Consider the following 19,485-nt stretch of genomic DNA (forward strand, 5'->3'; position numbering starts at 1 on the left):
AAGGAAGGAAGGAAGGAAGGAAGGAAGGAAGGAAGGAAGGAAGGAAGGAAGGAAGGAAGGAAGGAAAAGAAAGAAGAAAGAAAGAAAGAAAGAAAGAAAGAAAGAAAGAAAGAAAGAAAGAAAGGAGAGAGAGAGAAAGAGAGAAAGAAAGAGAGAAATATATATCTGCTTTCATCTTTGAGAATCAAGAAACCACTAGGGCAGCTCATGTTCTTTAAGAAGTTGGGAAACTCAATCAAATACTGATTTTCCTGCCTTAATTCTTTAGCATTTAAACACAAAATACCCAAATGCAGTTTCATTGAACTTTCAGAAGAGCAAAGACACCCTTGTCTGCTTCTCAAGGAAAGACGGTCTCAGCAAGGTGTATCCAGCCCCCCATAGTGGAGTCTTAACTCTACATGGGTGGTTGCTTGAGAGGTAAAGTCTAGGCCATAGTCTCTGTGTGTGTATGTAGTACTGCTTGGTGGGACAGACATAAAGTGCCTGCCACTCACCAATCCCTTCAGCACCTGCGAAGCTGCTGGTTTGCTGTTGGACACAGCTTTCCAAAGCCAGCTGAGGTGGTCTTGGCACTGGTGTTGGCAGCTACTTATTCTCAGCAACACTGAGACCAACAATGAAATGACAACACTGTGTCATCCCCAAAGACTCATTTCTTTCCCAGACTTACTAGGAAGCCTCTTTCTCCTGTCACCAGTGCATCTACTTTAGAGCCTGACCCTGTCTCCCATTAGCACTGACCACAATCCCTAGTGGGACCTAGGTGTGGGCCATTTAGGCAACTTAACTGTCAAACCTGGGACTATGAGCTTGGAGAGCTGATAACCTTGGCCTAATGTTTTGTTTGTTTGTTTGTTTGTTTGTTTAGATAGGTTTAATTTGAATTTGTTGTTGTTGTTGTTGTTGTCTTTTTTGACAGTTTCAGTATAGCCCAGTATAACCTTGAACCTTGAGATGATCCTTCTGCTACAGCATCTTAAGTGCTGGTATTCAAGGTGTGTACCACTATGTTAGTCAGGATTCTGTAGAGAACAAAACCAGTCAAGTTGTGTGCTACTTAGTTTTGCCAACTTCACACAAGCTTAGAGCCACCTGGGAAAAGGGACTCTCATCTGAGGAATTGCCTTCATCAGAGTGGCCTGCAGGCTGGTTTGTTGGGGCATTTTCTCGACCACTAATTGTAGAGGAGAACTCAACCTGGGCTACATAGGAAAGATCAGTCAAGCCAGCCTGTAAGCAACATTTTTTCTATAGTCTCTGCTTCAGTTCCCACATTCAGGTTCCTGCCTCCTGACATAGAAGTGTGAGATAAATGAAATAAACCCCTTCTTAGCAAGTCAGTTTTGACCAGTGTGTTATCACAGCAAGGAGAAGGTAACTGGGATAAACTGACTGCTACCACCCCAGCCACCATGCCTGACTGGCTTACTCTGTTTAACATACAGTGTGTTCTTCCCTCCAGTGTCTGCTTCTCAGTTTGCCTCTGATACTTCTAAAGTCTCCTGCTGCTTCTTGAGGCTTAGGAGACTTACCCCTGCTCTCGGTTCTTGTTGCCTGCCTACCATCTCCTCCCCTTTCTCCTCCTCCTCCTCCATATCCTTGGTTTTTGGTTTTGTTTTTCTGTTTAATTTTGTGTTATCTACTTCCTCCCTCCTTTATTTCCTTATCCCTGGTCCTCCATTTACCCTCATTTTGCTATCTTGGCTTCTTTAGCACATTTAGTTTATGATTGTTCCACTCTGCCCCACCCCCACAAATATCTGTAGTTAAAATAGGTGTGTGGCCCTTCCAGGGCCTTTGGAGCCATGTACCAGAAGCTGGCCTCACCTGTTTCTCTAAGGAGAACACAGGGCATAGCTGTAGAGTAGTATCTCCCCCTCTCTTCTTCCCTTCTTCCCGGGAAGACACTAAAGCATTGCTGATCCAAAGGCCTGTTTTATTGGGCCAGTTCTGGTTGTGATGTAGTCACAGGGGACAAAGATCCTAAGGCACGGATGGTGTTTTCATTTCCATGACTCTGCTGATAAAACACTGAGAAACCTGAGGTCATCATACCAGGGGCTTGAGCTGCACAGAAAAGCCAGGAGCCTAGCAGCTACAGCTAAGCCCAGGGAGTCTGGCAGAGTAGACCAGAGTGAGCTTCAGTCAATATTGGGTTGGGCTGCATTGCCTGCTCACTGTGAGCTAGTGACCTTGCTTGCCAACCTGGAGAGAGGAACTCTGTGCGCTTTACCTTCAACATCTGTAAATTGAGGCGATAACCACCTTTTCTACAGTTGGGGTAGAGCGAGTGTAGGAGGAGCTCAGTGGGAGGTCATGGTGCCAGTAGGGTGTGTCCTTAGGAAAGGCAAGCAGGAAGCCACGCTGGACTGAGGAAACAGCTGCTCACATAGCACTTGGTTCGAACACCACATGAAAATGCAGCAGGAGAGCCATGTGAGTAACCCCAGTGCTCAGGGGGCAGAGGCAGGAGGATCCCTGGAGCCTAGGGAACCACTTAGTGAGTCTCAGGTAATGAAAGAGACTGTCTCCAAGTATGAGGTGGACAGCTCCTAAGGAACACCTTAGCGTTTCTCTCTGACTTCCACACATGCACACTGTATTGATAAAAGGTAAAGCTTGGAGCTCGGGGGCAGTCCTCAGTTCCTCTGCCATTGTCATAGTGGCCATTTGAGCCAATATGCATCCAGATAAATGAATAATTAAATGTACTGGGCTGGTGAGTTACAGCAGGCAAAGGCACTTGCTGGAAGGAGAGGGCCTGACTCTGTAAGCTGATACGTTGTCTTCTGACCATCACACACACACACACACACACACACACACAGGAGGGTGGGGCAGCAACTAGCAATAACAATATCCTTTTCTGCTAAACCTGTGTTTCCTGAAACACTGGTTGGATGTAACAATTTTCTCTCTCTCAAGCTGTTCAGAACTATGTTAAGGGTAGTTTCACAGGCTAGAAGGAGACCCTTGACACATGACACATGTAGGAGATGTGCAGTTCAGTCTCCATGTGAATCCCCCCAACAACTGGAGCAGGGGCTCTCCCTAAAGCTGTAGCCTTACTGTGGCATCCCTTCCCCAACAGGGCTGCCTTGTTTGGCCTCAGTGAGAGAAAATCTGCCTAATCTAGCAGAGACTTGATGTTGGGAGGGGGAGCGCAGGGGCCCCCCACTCTCAGAGAAGAAGGGGATGGGGATATGGGGGAAGGATTCTGAGAGAGGGGTTGGGAGGGGGCAGCATTTGGGATGTAAATCAATCAATAAATAAATATTTAAAAAAAAAGAAAAAAAAACAAAACAAAAACCTGATCATCTCCCCACACACTTTTAAGACTCATCCGCTACAGTGTATCACAGAAGAGGAAGATGGAAAGTAGCCATTCCCTGTTGAGTAGTCACAGAGGTAGAGGGGGTAAGAATGGCCAGCATTTCTAGGCCATCCTTTGTGGCCTTTGAGGTGACAGATACATTCCTTACATTAGACCACAGTCAACAAAGAAGGACTGAAGGGTCTGACTCCAGGGACAGGAGCTGATGGTAAGTGCACTTATGGGCATTGCTGGGCAGGCAGCTTATGGAGGAAAAAGGAAGCAGGTGTGAATGGGGGGGGGGGCACAGGACTTCCTCTTGAGATTACTCCAACCCAGCCCCCCTATGCCCATACATTGCAGTTGTCCAAACCATGTCAGCTATTAAACCACACCAGAGAAGGCTGCTTTTATGTGATTGACTCTAAGGTCTTTGGAGTCATCCAGGTGGATACTAGCGAAAGGAGGGCTCCTTTCTCCTTCCAAGTTCTCTCTTTCTCTAAGCATATGGATGGTGGATGCCATTTTTTGTTGAAATTTAGAAAAATATTAAGTTCACAAGAAATTCAAGCTTGGTAAATATGTCTCCATGACACCTCTGCAGAAGTGTACTTGACCACTCCTCATCCCATCTCCCTCACCTCCAACCCTCACAACTCCCTCCCCACCTTCCACCCAAGACCCAGGATCTGCTGCTCCTGGAAGCTCCCATCTCTCTTTCTGTCCACTCAGCCCATGGTGACCTGGTGCTGAGGCTTGCAGCTTTTGGGCTCAGCTGCTAAATCAATCTCCCTCCCTCCCTCCCTCCCTCCCTCCCTCCCTCCCTCCTCCCTCTCTCCCTCTCCAGCAGGATGGGGCAATGCTGGTCAGGCCTCCCTGGAAAAAAAGCAGAAATAAATCAAACACTAGCTCCTACTTAAGATCTGATGAAATTCTCCATTTCCTTTCCAAATTGAATTCCTCCCTCAGGAAGGGAGCAGCTTCTGGGAGTCACAAAGGCCTCCTTCCTTCTCTGCTGGAGGCATGTTTTAAATTAATGGACACAACACTCTAATCTGGCTGGGTGGGTCGCATTAAGGAGCAGTAGAGGGACAGTTTTCAGGCTGGGCGTGATACAAGCTTCAGGCATCTAGTACACTTGGCCTCTGCAGAGGAGTGGCCAGCCTCCACTATGCTGGGAAAGTGAGGAGCATAGATCTGCTGAAGTTCTCAGCAGCCCAGGCCTGCCTATTTCACGTGTACACACACACACACACACACACACACACACACACACACACACACCCCTACAGCACAGAGCATGTGGCAGAGAATTCAAGAGAGGGGCTGTTGTTACTTTGAGATTTAAAATAGCAATCCTGCATAACTCTCATCTGGAAAAACAATACATTAAATGACTTATGGTTTAAGAAAGCAAAACAGTAACAACAAAATCTTTGCTCTTAGTGTGAAGATGTTAGCAATGTGATTATCTTCCTTGAGGTAGGTGATCCCTCTTCCAGGGCATAAGAATTCCAGGGGTTTTGACAGAAGGGAAGCCTGAGCCAGTTGCTTGGGTCTGAGAATACAGGATTGGACTGTGCACCTGTGAGTGGGCCTTGCATACCAAATCAAGGTCATGGTAGCCTAGACATTCTAAAAGCTCTCTGTTGTGGGGTGCTGTCTATGCTAAGGGACCTGCTAACAAAGGGACATTGACTGTTGATCCTCAAAGTGGACTGAGTGTGTTGTTTTCTTTACTAGCTACTGAGGAAAACGATGCTTTAAAACGTCTACTTACCTTGAGTAAGTAATTCTGACATTCAGAGTCAGAAAGAGGGGAGGAAAGTTGTAGTTATCCCGTATGTCCCAAGTGTGCTTAACACCCTGGAGGACGGTCACTGAAAGCTTGAGGGCAGGGTCCCCCGTGGACATTGGTTACCGGGAGAGCTCTGAGTGATAACAGAGTTCACACTTCCTTCTTCCCCACAGAACAGAAGGAAATTGGTTACTGTTGACTGGGAAGAAAGGGTTGAGGGTAGGACATGGGAACTTTAGACGGATCTCTATAGATCTGTCTTTAGTACATCCCAGAGGCACCCGAGTTCAGGAAGGTGAGGAGAGAAGTCTGGTGGAGATGACTGTTCATAGGAAACAAACTGGAAGATGGAAAATGAAGCTCACTCCCCACCAGCCACTCATGTGAATTCTTCCATCTCTTCTGGAATAGTCATTCACATGGGCCCCCATTGGAACAAAGCAGTGGACCCCAGTCAGGGGCAGTCCCCCTACAAGTCCACACATCCCCTTTTGAACCTTCCTGGCTTGAGCCAGAGTCAGCTGTCTGATCTCTGCCCACATGGCCATGGCTGTCACAGTGGCCACTGGACCCTTTCCAGAGATGAGCCTGCTCATACAGTCTGAAGTTACTCTATTTTGTTTTAGCTAACGGGTGCGCTGCTGCCAGCAGTATGTCTGGAATGTTATTTACTTATGCATTTCTGTGGCTTTTCATGTAGCATCACACTTGGTGGAGCCAGGGGTCATTCATTTGAGAATGCCAGGCTGTGCCATTTGTCTTTCTTGGTAAGGTAAAGGGAAGGCTGGCTCCTGTGCTGGGAGGTTCCTTCCCTCCCTCCCTGCCTGCCTTCTTACATTTTTGTCTGAGCTGGTAATCTGTTTGACTCTTGGTGCCTGTTGTACCGCACCCCTTTTTCCTCAGTGCTTCAACTCTGCTTTTAATATGTGGGGTTTCTGTGGGCTTTCCGGAAAGCCTGGCAGATGCTTTTTCATTTGCGTGCCTGCCCTGTTATTACTTCACATGAAAGCTGTCTATTTTGGCAGTCCTGACTCCTGCGATTGCAATTTAGCTCTCTGAGCTGAATGGGTGATATTGTGCAAGGGAAATATAGGTGGGGGTTTTCTCTAATGGGGGCTGTGGGGGCGGACCAAAAATCTGCATGCTGCTGTCTTGGCTTGTGCAGAGATGACATGATGGCAAACAAATAGGTTTTGAAAGAACGAACTCATTCCTTACTTTGGGAGTTCTCACAACTCGCTTGCTTTAATTGATAGATTTGTTTTTAAAGAACAAATTCTTCATTAGGAAGGACATAAACAAGTTCTAGATAAATGCTAAAGGCTGAAGGTGAAAGCAAAGCGAAGATCCTGTCTGTCTGTCCTTTCTGACAGCCGCTTCCTCCCACATCATCTCTGCAGTTTTAATCATGGTATTTGGAGTCACAGACTATGGAAACTGCGATTAGATGAGTTGGTATCTGGTGCCAACCCTTGGGCCATTTGCACGCCTGGGAGGGATAGTGCCCACCTTTCACTCTCGGGGTCCCTGGTCACATGCATCTGTAAGGGCCTGCAGCTTACATGGAGAGTTTTGTTTACAGGCACAGGGCTCTTCTCCGGGCTAGCCCAGAGTCTCCCCTTTGAGTGTTAACTCCACAGTCAGCTCTAGTATGAAATGGAAGATTTGGGGTTCTATTCTTTTCAGCTTTTCCTGGCCTTCCAAGTGACTTCTTGATTTGCCTGTGAGCTACTAGAATTTTTGGCTGAACAACTTCTTTGATCATTCTCGTGACAGCATGGACTTCGCATTCTCACACCTGTTCTTCTTTTACAGCCCAGATTTCATAGTAAACGTTTCCATTGCCTTGTAATTTTTTCAGGATAAAACTTAGTACGGGTTACTTATTATAGGTAATAGCAGCTTGATGACGAAGACAACTGCTGGCAGGAACAGCAACCTGAGCCGCCGCCAGAAACGTAAACTGCCACTTGGTTTAGGTTTAAAAGCATTGCAGCCGCATCTATCCATCATGATCCGGCATGCACACAGTAATAACAGACTCTGTGGGCTAAGAAAGCCGCCCCACTGAGTAGCCACAGGGACAGGTGCTAACAGGACTCTACGTGTTTTCTCTCCCATTATATGCAGCCCACACATCATCTTCCTCTCTCAGAGCACCTTAACGGGCAGGAGCCATCTCTGTGGGACCCGTCTTTGCCATGAAATCGCTCACTCCTGGTTTGGCCTAGTCATTGGGGCCCGAGACTGGACAGAGGAGTGGCTCAGTGAAGGATTTGCCACTCACTTGGAAGATATATTTTGGGCTGAAGCACAGCAGGTAGGTTCAAAGAATTTCCCTACTCAGAATCAAGTTCTGTTTTCATTCATTCATTCATTATTCATTCACTGATTATATGCTATGTGTACTAAGCACTATGTTTGCTGAATAAATCACTGTAAAAAGTCTCTTCCCTTCAAGTTCACAATCTAGACATGGAGGGAACAGACAACAAAAGAAATAGCAATGTGATAAGTACTGTGAGGAGAAGGGGGCCTCACACAGAGTGAGGGGAGCTCACACTGAGTGAGGGGGAGCTCACACAGAGTGAGGGGGAGCTCACACAGAGTGGGGGGAGCTCACACAGAGTGGGGGGGAGCTCACACAGAGTGAGGGGGAAGATCACACAGAGTGGGGGGAGCTCACACAGAGTGGGGGGAGCTCACACAGAGTGCAGGGAGCTCACACAGAGTGGGGGGAGCTCACACAGAGTGGGGGGAGCTCACACAGAGTGGGGGGAGCTCACACAGAGTGGGGGGAGCTCACACAGAGTGCAGGGGGAAGATCACACAGAGTGGGGGGAGCTCACACAGAGTGGGGGGAGCTCACACAGAGAGTGGGGGGGCTCACACAGAGTGGGGGGGAGCTCACACAGAGGGGGGGTGGGGGAAAGGCTCATACAGAGTTGAGGGAGCTGTTTTGACCATGGAGTCAGAGAAGACCCCTGTTAAGTATATGTTTGAACAGAGGCATGAAGGTCAGACTCCTGCATTGCATAATCCCATGCGTTAAACACACAGGATGTTTTATTTTGTTTTGTTTTTGTTTTGTCTGGAGATAGGGCCCGGCTATGTAGCGCCAGCTGGCCTGAAGCTTACTGTATAAACCAGACTGGGCTTGAGTTTATATGAGTACTCATCCCTGGCTATAGGCTTTTTAAATAATCAGGTTCAAATATTGATCCATAGTGGGTGTGGCTTATACTGGGTGAGGCTGAGGCAGGAAGATGGACAGGAGTTGAGGCCAGCTTAGTCTTCATAAGTTCCAGGTCAGTCAGGATTAGATAACAAGACCCTATGTCAACTCCCCCTCCCCTCCCAAAAAAAAGAATAAAAAACCAGGCAGTTGGTGCTATGGATTAGGTGGCATGACAAACTGGCTGGCCTCTGCTCCGCCACCACAGTCAGTTGTCATGTCTAAAGGGAGGTTCAGTATGGCTGGAACAACAAGCCCCAATATTTTAGGGAACTCAGTATTTCTAAATTCTTATGTGATGCTCATTAATTCAGAAAAGGTGTTATAAACCAGGGGTAGTGGCTCACACTTGTATTCCCAGTGTGGGAGAGTTCGAGCATGGGTATTGCCACAGCTCTGAAGGAACCCTGGGCTGTGTGGTGAGCTCAGCACTGGCCTCAGCTTGACAGATACCTCGTCACAAAACACAAAAGGCAAACGTTTTATCCATCGTACAAACCAAGAGCTGAGAGTGTAGCACAGTGGCCACACTTCTGCTCACCCAGCAGAGAATGTTCCCTTAGTGGTCATGTGCCTCTGCTTAGCCCACAGGCCTGGACTCAACCTCTAGGATGAAAAGCACGGATCACACACTCCTTCACTGCCTCCACTTTAACCTCGACCTTGAGCTCTCCTGAGCATGGGACTGCAGGACCATTTCCTACCTTCTATCTCTTTCTTTCTTTCTTTCTTTCTTTCTTTCTTTCTTTCTTTCTTTCTCTCTTTCTTTCTTTCTTTCTTTCTTTCTTTCTTTCTTTCTCTCTTTCTTTCTTTCTCTTTTATTTATTTATTTATTATTTTATTTTATTTTTTCGAGACAGGGTTTCTCTGTATAGCCCTGGCTGTCCTGGAACTCACTTTGTAGTTCAGGCTGGAATTGAACTCAGAAATCTGCCTGCCTCTGCCTCCCGAGTGCTGGGATTAAAGGCGTGTGCCACCGCACCCGGCTTCTATCTATTTCCTGATCCTAGTGTCACTCCTTTTCTGCATGGTCTCCATCCTCAACATCCTAGGCATGTTGGTACTTTTCTAAAACTCCCAAGTTTGTTTTTACTGTTTGATTTTGGTCAAGAACATTCTGCCTGGTGAAATCTTGTGTTTCGGTGGCCGTCTTGAGGCCCCATCTCTTATTCTCAAACTGATTTACACCTCAAACTCTCCAACACAGCTTTGCTGGACTCTGGATTCCTGTTGCTTCTGCTGTGTGCATTTCTTACCCTCATAGAGAGACAGTGTCATCCATCGCACAGTGGTGCTGCCTTTCACTTGTCCTCTTGTACCAATCTATATCCTCCACTCCAAAGAAGCTGCACAGTTGATAGAAAGGGTGGCTAGGATCTGCGCTGGACCAGGTTTGAGTCCCAGCTCTCTGGCTCAATGGCTTTCTGCGCACAGGCAGGATATATAGCTTCTTTGGACCGCAGTTTTCCCCTTAGGAAAATAAGTCTAAGAAGGCTCATATTCACAAGTTGGATATATGTGTGAGCTTAACACATTCTAGACACATGGAAGCTGTGTGTGAAATGCCTGTTTGCTTCCATCCTGGGCACTGACACTCTGCAAAGGGTGAGTATCAGTATACCCTGTCTTCAACTTTCCCTGACTAGCTCCCCATTAAGACAAGCAGCCTGGAACTCCTGATGTTCATTTCTGTCATCCCAGAGTGTCCCTGACTTCATGTTCAAGAGAAAGCCCTCTTTTTCCCATGCGCCCTGTCTGTTTGGTTCCTGCTTCTGTCCTGAGTATCTCCTTACCAAGTGACAGAGTGGAGGCTGGGCTCCATCTCTCAGCTGCTGGCATGCCTTCCATGGCCTTTCTATGTTCAATCTATGGGACCAGAAGGTGATGGCTAAGAGAAACTGTCCATGGATGGGAAGAGAGAAATACTGAAATAAAGAGCTAATGAGTGTCAGGTACTATGCGCATTCAGAGGTAGAAGAGGCCTGAAAGCCTTGTGGACAAGCTGCCCACTGCTGTGGCTTTAAGGAAAGCAGAGACTAGGCTCTCCACTACTCCTGTACCCACTGTGATAAATAGCCCTTTCGTGTCTTCCTGAAGAAGAGGGGCATGAGGACCAAGGGTAGGACTCTTCTTTGGGATGCAGCAGCTCCAGTAGAGAAGAGGGTGACAGAATGCAGTGATGGCTATGATCACATGGAAACATTCACTGCAGCACTGAGCCCAAGTGCACAGCAAAGCATGTCAAGTCAGAATGAGGAGGAAGCTGCAGTCTCTCAGAGCAGTGGCTGGGAAGAAGTGAGTTGACTTGCCAGGTTGGGTGGTATACTACCTTCATTGACTAGATAAACTCTATGCTCCATCCACATCTAGGCTGTCCTGGTTGGGCTGTCATAATCAAATTCCAGAAGTTGTGGCTTAAGTAACTGCTCGAGTTGACAGGAACCCTAAGATCCAGGGACCAACAGGATTGCTTTTCTGTGGTGGCCTCTTGTCTTTGCTGCTGCCCAATGGTTGCCTCCTCACTTGAGCCTCCCATAATTATTCTTCCACTCTTGAGAGATGGACAGAGCTCTGGCATCTTCCTGACCACAGCCCTGAAGGTTCCCCTCTGATAGCTTCATTTAACCATAATCACCTTTGGAAGTCTTTGGAAGCCCAGTCTTTCATGTACATATCTTGTGGAGCAGCCTATTGATCTTCTGACTCCTCTGCAACTCTGCCCTCTTGGCTTGGTTGTCTGCTCCAAACCTGTCCGCACCCCTCACCGTGTTCTAAGAACATCACACTCTTTCCAAGCCAGTGGTGCGCTCTCACTCTCTGAAGTCTCTGCCCCTGCAAGCTCAGGCATTACCACCTACCGTGGAAACCTTCTGAACCCTTGTGTCCCTACTGACAGAGCTGCTCCATGGTCCTTGTTGAGCCACACATTGTCCCCAGTGTGATATTAGTGCCCTCCGTGGTAGAACAGTCCTCCATCCTGACCCAGGGCCTACACAGATTTGATGAATGCATTACTAAAGACCAGTAATTCCTAGAAATGTCTGCAGACCCGATGTCCCCCTCCTTGCAGGGCACTCCACTGCCTGCCTTCTCTTATGGAGATCCCAGCCGTCCATGTGGTGGCCTTGTGAGCACGCCCATGTGACAGCAGCCAATTCTAACTCTCTGGAGCAGTGTGATGGCCTCCCCTGCCTCCAAATTGAGTCCAGACAGTAATACTTTTTTTTTTTTCCTGGATCTATGCAAACAGTCATCTGGATTACATTAGCAAGCTCCACTATAAACAGTCCTTAACAAAATTGAAGGTTGGGAAAAAGAAGAGGTAAATGGGGGAGGGGCCTTTCCCCTCCCCATGCAGAAGCACAAGGCAGGGAAGGGAGGCTGGATGGTATCAAAGGAGAAATGGTTTGTGGGGAAGACCCCATTTCAGGTGAGTATTCTGGACTGGAGTAGTTTCCAGGGCCAGGGACTCAAAGGACAGGGCCAGCTGCACCATCAGTGCAGGGGCTGTACAGCTTGCTCAGTGCTCCTTGGAGGACCAGTTGGTTGTTTTCTGTTGGAGAGCGAGGAGCTGAGTAGGCCCAGTTGTCCCCCAGTGAAACAAAGCAAATCCTTTGCTGAGTAAAACCTGACCCAACACATGACTGCTGTGCACATTCTTTGTGTCTGTGTCCCACGCAGCTGCCCCCCCATGAGGCCCTGGAGCAGCAGGAGCTGAGGGCTTGCCTGCGCTGGCACCGCCTGCAGGATGAGCTTCGGAACTGCCCAGAGGGAATGCAGGTGTTAAGGTAAGGCACCAATGCTTCCCACCACCTCGTCTCCCTTCCCTCCCTCCTTCCCTCCCTCCCTCCTTCCCTCCCTCTCTCCTTTCTTCCCTCCAACCCTCCCTCCTTCCCTCCTTCTCTCCCTCCCTCCTTCCTTTCTTCTCTCCCTCCCTCCTTCTCTCCCTCCCTCCCTCCTTCCCTCCAACCCTCCCTCCTTCCCTTCCTCCCTCCCTCCCTCCTTCCCTCCAACCCTCCCTCCTTCCCTTCCTCCCTCCCTCCCTTCCTCCCTCCCTCCCTCTTTTCCTTCCTTCCTTTTTGCTTTTAAAATCAAACAGGGCTTGGGTTCCTCACACTAGGGACATGATTGCTATCTTTTAAGTCTCTCTGAGTGTGGGTTTTGATTTGCCTTTTGAAAACTTCCTAGTGTCTCTCTAGTCAGGGAAAGAGAGAGAGACAGACAGACAGACAGACAGACAGGCAGGCAGGCAGAAATAACAGCTAGCATGAGGCCATTTCCGGCACTAAATTCCTCACTTGAAGTTCTAATAGTCACTTTATGTGGTAACTGTGGATGTGAAAAAGGTTAGGGTTCGACAGTTTGTCAGACAGTAACCCTTTAAAGCCAAAGAGGGGAAAATGTGTAAGAAAATATTGACTACTTTGTGTTTAGTAGTAACAGATGTGCATGTCAATGGGCCTTTTGTTCAGTTGTTGCCCAGCAGGAAACCGCCATTGCTCTCTGCACTCGCAGCTCCTGGGTGGTGTTCTGAGACTGCACATGGCACATGTAGGATTACTTCGTGCCATTTTCCCAGTTCTGTCCTCTCTCCTTTGGTGTTTTTGTGCTATAAATACTTACCTGTAGCCTCTTGCCTAGCCCCAGGAGCACCAAGGTTGCTACAGAAGGTTCCATGCAGCCCCTGTTAAGGGGAATCAAGTGTTTAAAGTCTGCAGTCAGTGGGCTGGGTGGCCCATGTAGGAATTTCCCCTTTCTCAGCCCATTGTACATGACTCCCCAAGGGCAACCTGCTCCCTCTGGGCAGGGGCCTGCCGTGGGCCTTCTGCTGATGTTACATGCTTCTAAATAAGCACCTGCTCCTGTGCTGGGCCTGGAGCATGCTGGGAGGCAAAACCAGAGCCAAAACAGACCAAGCCTGCTAGACCCTAGCAGGCAAGGCTGGCTGGTGCTTTCGTGCAGTGCTGCCTTTGCGGAGGCAGGCTCCCTGCCTGCATGACAACTGTCACCTCCCAGGCTCACTCATCCATTGTTTAGGAGAAACAGCTAGAACAGTTGTAAAGCTCAACCAGACAGGAGCCAGGAACCAGAAGCTCTGCCATTCTGCTATGGGCCACTGTGCCTGTATCTTTTCCCTTAGCCAACCTCTGGGGAGCCTGTGTGAACCGCTGACCCAGTGTGGCTGCTCTTACAGTGTGAACATGGTGCCTGCTCTCAAGGAGCTTCCACTTAGCAAGAACAGTGAAAAGAGCTTTGCTGTGCCTTGGGAACAGAAAATGGCAGAGCTATGAGTCAAGAGAGACTTTACCTCACATTCGTCAGAAGCTAGCTAATCTCTGGTGTGCAGGGATCCTGGGTCACCTGCTGTTTCCTGTGTAGAGGGGCAGAGGTGCAGGGCAGAGGGGAGGTCTGGTAGAGCAGTGAGCTGTGTGTGTGTGTGTGTGTACACACCTGTACATGGGTGAATGTGTGGATATGTGTAGACACACAGCCAGCAATGCTTACTGTGGAGACAAGGGCAGTGAGTACCCAGAATGACTGGGGCTTTGAGTTGAGTGCTTGGGTAGATGGTGATGACATTTATGTAGATGGAAGAACCGGTGTTAATAAAGATTCTGTTATTGCACGTGCTGACTTTGAGATGCTGAGTATAGGAATATTTCCTATCGGTGGAAGGCAGGAGCTTATGGGAAAGAGACCAGTACTCATGTGAGTATGCTCCATCCACCCAGGAACCGAAGAGGCAAGCAAAGTTGTCAGATGGTCCAGCAACGGATCCTAGGTAAATAGCTATGCACGTAGAAGACACTGGGGAATCCAGGTCATGAAAGTAAGTGAAGGTGGGCGTGATTTGTGTTAGACACTCCTAAGAAATGTGACCTTTAGATAAAAGTGTGTGCGATAACATTGGCCTTGGGGTCCATGCTTGTTTCTGTGCTGGGGAGAAGGTGGCTGAAGGGAGCTGTGAAGAGTGATTGCCATGAGCAGAGCTGACTGCGCTAGCTCAGGAGGCATCACTGTGGAGGCAACATGGGGTCCTGCCACAGCTAAGGGCAAGCTGTATGAACTGTAAATGTTTCAGCCTCAGATTCTGCTTCTCAAATTAAGAGACCTTCTCCATTCTCCATGTTTAATTCCCCAGATGGTTGTGATTCTGCCTGGTCATGGTCCTTTGGTGTGGAGAAGAGCATCCACAACATCTTGCAGAATGTCTCCAGTTCGTAAAATGAGTTGCACTGCCCCCCAGAAGCTCCTTTGCACCCCTGGCCTCTGCAGAGATGTGGTCCACCCACTTGCAGGCAATTGTCTTTTCCATAGTGAGAGGAGTTGGGAGTATTTTAGATATTTGAACTACGAGGCTTCTTGTGGCTTTTATTTATTTTTCTTTGTCTTAATATTCAGAAACTGTGTTGTCCTAAATTTAGGCTGTCTGGAACAATGCATTTGAAGGATTCTTTGCAGACTGATACAGAGAACAGTCATCACTGCATGTTCGCTGCAGAGGAATTACTTGATTGGCTTCAACTTAGTCCTGTCCCCTGTGGTTCTCCCTAAAATGAACCCAGAGAACCTCAAGTTACTGACATGGAAAACAGAAAGGGCATACTAAGAAAGGGATACAAACCTGTTCTAAGATTGTGTTTCACTATGCAGATGACCCTGAGAAAGAACCCCTTTAAACAGTACAGTGATCAGAGATAATGCCTTTTTTTGTCAAGCTACTCCACCATCTTGAAAGATGGGTGGAGAGCCATGTGAGCCTTAGAGACAAAATGTGTGCAGTGTCACTGCTGTCACTCTGTGCCCCCTTGTCATGGCTCTGCCTGCAATTGCACTGAAAAAAAAAATCAAGTCAGAAGGCCGCGTGTCAAAGGATTGTGCGTGGGCAACACCAATCACCCCATCAAAGAAAATGGCATCTTGCTGGTTTTACACAGTAAAGAATTACAAAGTAAGAAGAGACACAGCAAGAATTTGAGACCTTCTTTTGTCATCACTGCATGCACACACACCTGTGCCACTGTGTGCATGCCACTGATTTATACTCCCACGATTTAAGACTAGAATTAGTAAGAATCTTGAGTCTGAGTAAGTTGCCCAGGCTGTCCTTGCATTGTGATCTTCCTGCCTCCACTCTAAGTGCTGGGATTACCTTCCTGTACCATGTGACCAGCTGCTGCCAGCCTCGATACTCCCAGTGTTGGACATGCATCTTATCCTTGGCATCTTACATTGACTGCTGATTCGTTTCATCCAATGAGTCTTCTACTGACTTTGCTATGAATATCATCTGAGCTCCAACAGAGTCTTGTAAATTCCTTCCTACCTCTAAGGTGGTCACAGCTCTGCAAGCACAGTCACTTACCCTGAGTTGCAAATATTAGGGGACTTATTGCTAAGTCCATGATAGTGTGTGTGTGTTGGCTGTTTAGAGACTTTGCCCTAGCAGAGACACAGTGGCACTCTCTCACTCTCACCCATCTGCCAGCCCTAGACAGAATTGCCAGTTTTCTCATGCCAGCAGTACAGCACTATCCAGATGCTAGGGAATTTCTGCAAGGCTCCCAGTCCCTCAACTCTCAGCACAGCTGGATCACAAATCTTCTCAAGTGCTTTTGGTTAAGGGTTTCTGACAAGCCACAAGTGGTGGACAAACTACAAGGCACAGCCTGAAGAAGCCTCTTTATTTTGTTTTGTTGTTGTTATTTGATTGATTGTTTGTGATTTATTACTGCTGCTTATTTTGGGATTAATTCTTAAAGTAATGCTCAAGCTAAGAAAGCAGAAGGCTGCTGTAACTCCTCTGAGCCACCACAGCCGCTACAGTGCTAGATAGATAAAGGCATCCTGTCTACCTTCGTATGAATGCATTACCCAGAGGCCACGGAAACACTATCCCTGATAGTGGGGTGGGAGGCACATTGTAATTCTGTCCAGAGCTAAAGTGCAAGCCATCTGCAAATGTGCATGATACCTCAGCTCCCAGCTTCTAATCTCCAGCCATAGAGCATGCTCATTAAAACTCTTCTCATGGAATCCTGGAAGTTTTCACCTCTCAAATTTTCTTAAAATTGGTATTTCTAATTTCTGAAGAATGTGGCAGTTTTCTCATGGTGTGTGTAGACATATCAGTTGGCAAAATGACACAAGCCAGCCTGAGAAAATCTCTCCCCTCAAGAGCCCCTAACTGGTGCTTTGGATAGATATATGCCTTCCTGATGTCCCTCTCCTCTCTAGGGTGCATGTGGCTTGGGCTATGAGACAGTCAACCTTCCAACCAGTGGCTTCTTCCTTACCAATTCCAGGCTGGCCTCTCCTTCCCCTTCCCCTTCCCCTTCTCCCTCCCCCTCCCCTCCCCTCCCCCTCCCCCTCCCCTCCCCCTCTTCTCCCCCTCCTCCTGTTGCCTCTGTCTTCAGGCTGCCTCAGACATGCTGTATATTCTTCCTAGGACTTCAGCTCTCTGATTGCTAGCATTATCGATTATCAAAGGGTCGAATAAGTTTTGTTTGTTTGGGCAGACATTGTTTTGGGGCTCTCTGCCCAATGTGGACGTGTTTAGAGTCCTCCTCCATAAGCACCCACCTCACTCTTTGTTGCCTCTGTCTTCCATTATCTACAGAAACACTCTCTTTTTCTTCGCCATTAGCAGATAAATAGCTCACCTTTCTCACTTTAGTGCCACCCCATCATCTAATCACCAGCTGACCCTGTTGGGAACACTCAGTTGTCTGGAGTCCACATGCTGCTCTCTTGGGAATAGAGAAGCATTGCCCCCTACACCTTGTGTCCTGGTTGTGCTGTATTCTGTAACTGTCTTTCCGTTCTTTCCTTCCTTTATTCCTCTGCTTTCCCTGGCATCACTGGGAAGTCCAGGGAACTTCTGTCTCTGACTTCCACGCCAGAAGCAAGGATTCTTCCTGCTGCTGCCCCTGCCCCCATCTCCTTTTTGGTCATATCAGAGTTGTTTCTTGTTCCACATTTGATGTTCCTCGGGGGACTACATTCCCAGTTAGTTACAGGGTCTTCCAGAGTGATGTTATCCAAAATCAGTCTTAGGATTTTTCCAAATGTCGACTCAGAACTTAGATTATGTCAGGCTTATTCAAAAGTATTCCCAGGAAAGGAAAATGGAAGAGAAAGTAGAAGTGAGAGGAGGAAGCTACACAAAAGGAGCTGAGATCTCGGGCAAATCATACACAGTACCCTGGAAGCAGCAGGAGAGTCCCTGTGGCTTTTCCCATTAGAGCAAAGGACAAGTGTACCTGTCATGTTCAGAGAGATGCATTTCCAAGGTATTTCTGGGGACAGGCTAAAGCAAACGAGTGCCTGTTCTTTACCACAGTGTCATGGAGGGAGGGAGGGAGCTAGAGCTGGCATGTTTGCAAAGACGGTTAAGAGCCACAGAGTTCCTACCCTGCCAAAGCTGGAAGCTCCTGTGACTCCATTGCCAGCACGTCTGGCTCACCGTTTGGTACTTCAGAGGTAAATGCTGAGCTACCCACTGACATCACGTCCTGGTTCCCTATGCCGCACACACACACTGGCGATGCCATCCCATTGTGTCTGCTTACCGATTAGAGCAAAACTCAGGTCCACACACTCCTTCAGTATGGGAACCCGGGAGCTCCACATTCTCCCTCCTCCCTTCCATTCTCCCCTGGGAGCTCCATCCTCCCACCCTTTTCCTCCTTTCCTGGGAGTTCCAACCTCTCCCATTCCTTCATCTCTTGAGAGCTCCATCCTCCCCCTCTTCCCTCCCCTCTTGGGACACCCCCTCCCGCAACTACCCATTCTACTACAAAAGTATTCCGTCAGTAGACTCTCCTTTCCTCTTGAATCCTCTATCTGTGTTTAGAAACGTTTTCATCTTTGTGGCCCTGCTTCTTTTTGCCTGCCTCCTCCCTTTGTGTGCTGGATACAATCGCAAGGCCTTGCCCATGATATGCAAACCTCCTCCTTCTAACCATCAGCCCTGCCCTGTCTTAATGCCCCTGGAGAGCTCCCTTAAAAATGCTTCACGACTCTACCATTTCCTCCCTTAAAATCCTCCAAAAGCTTCCTGTCACCACCAGGAAGAACCCAGGCTCCATGCATGTGAGGGCTGCAAGGCATCAGCACAAGGCATCTGTTTTCCTAGTCTTCCCACTTGCTTTTCTTTGTTCTCCTCTGGCTATTCGTTTATCTCACAGACCATTCTGTATGGATCACCCAAGATGCAGTGACCTCAGCAGCAGAAAGTTACTTTTTTACAGTAGAAGCCAGAATTCTAAGCTGCAACCATTGACAGGTTTATTTCTCCTAAAGCCTCTTTCCTTGGCTTGTAGATGGCCACCTCTTAACTGTGTTCGTGTGATGTTTTGCCTGCAAGTATGCATCGTTGGTGTTTCTCTATGTTCAAATCTCTCAGATTAGGACTCATACTGATGCCTGTACTCTGACCACCTTGAAGGATTATATTTCCCAGTATCTCAGGCACTGGATGCTTCAGTATACACACCACAAGGCTCACAATTCCACTCTCAGCGCCAGCCATCTGTCTAGCCAACTGTCCAGTCTTACCTCCGTGCCATTTTCCACATTGCCTGTATTCAGAACGCCTTTCCTGGCTGCATTTTTCCACATCATTATGACTCAGCACAAATATTCTTGCCTTCCAAAGATGTCTCGATCTCTACTCTGAGATAAACTAGTGTTTCTCCTCCCTTCCCCCCTAGAGCTTCTTGAGATGACTTTATCCAAACCTTACATGTTATTTGATGGTCTTTATACTGACGGTGAGCCATATAAGTGAACAGTGTTTCATTTCTGACCTTAAAGGGTACAAGTTGTCTATGCCCCTCATCCATCTTTCTCTAATGAGCCCATCAGCCGTTGGTAACTCAGGACTCTGTCTGGCTTGTGTCTCTTTAGTTTAGTACATAGAGCTGAGTGAGTGGGTGCTCCATACATGTTGAAGAATGTTGTAAATATGATCTCTGCCTGTCTTAGTTAGGGTTTTACTGCTGTGAACAGACACCATGACCAAGGTAAGTCTTATAAAAAACAACATTTAATTGGGGCTGGCTTACAGGTTCAGAGATTCTGTCCATTATCAGCAAGGTGGGAGCATGGCAGTATCCAGGCAGGCATGGTGCA

General features: G+C 47.8%; 1 protein-coding gene across 13 annotated transcripts in view; it reads left to right on the forward strand.

The window, feature by feature from the left end:
• The window catches only part of Aopep (aminopeptidase O (putative)), a 317,543-nt gene that overhangs the window by 175,680 nt on the left and 122,378 nt on the right, over positions 1-19,485 (forward strand). For 12 of the 13 annotated variants that reach the window (XR_003834640.1, XR_003834638.1, XR_003834639.1 and 9 more), the window contains 2 exons: positions 7,245-7,434; positions 12,031-12,137. Coding sequence is in view for 10 of the 13 variants with exons in the window: in XM_029468263.1 (XP_029324123.1) it covers positions 7,245-7,434; positions 12,031-12,137 (297 nt within the window). In the remaining 3 variants the exon portion in view is untranslated. Of the gene's footprint in view, positions 1-7,244; positions 7,435-12,030; positions 12,138-14,081; positions 14,132-14,491; positions 15,186-19,485 lie in introns of those variants that run through there. The other variant, XM_029468270.1, reaches the window with a different exon arrangement.

This window comes from Mus caroli, chromosome 13, assembly GCF_900094665.2.
Source record: "Mus caroli chromosome 13, CAROLI_EIJ_v1.1, whole genome shotgun sequence".
In the NCBI taxonomy this organism is placed as follows: Eukaryota; Metazoa; Chordata; class Mammalia; order Rodentia; family Muridae; genus Mus; species Mus caroli.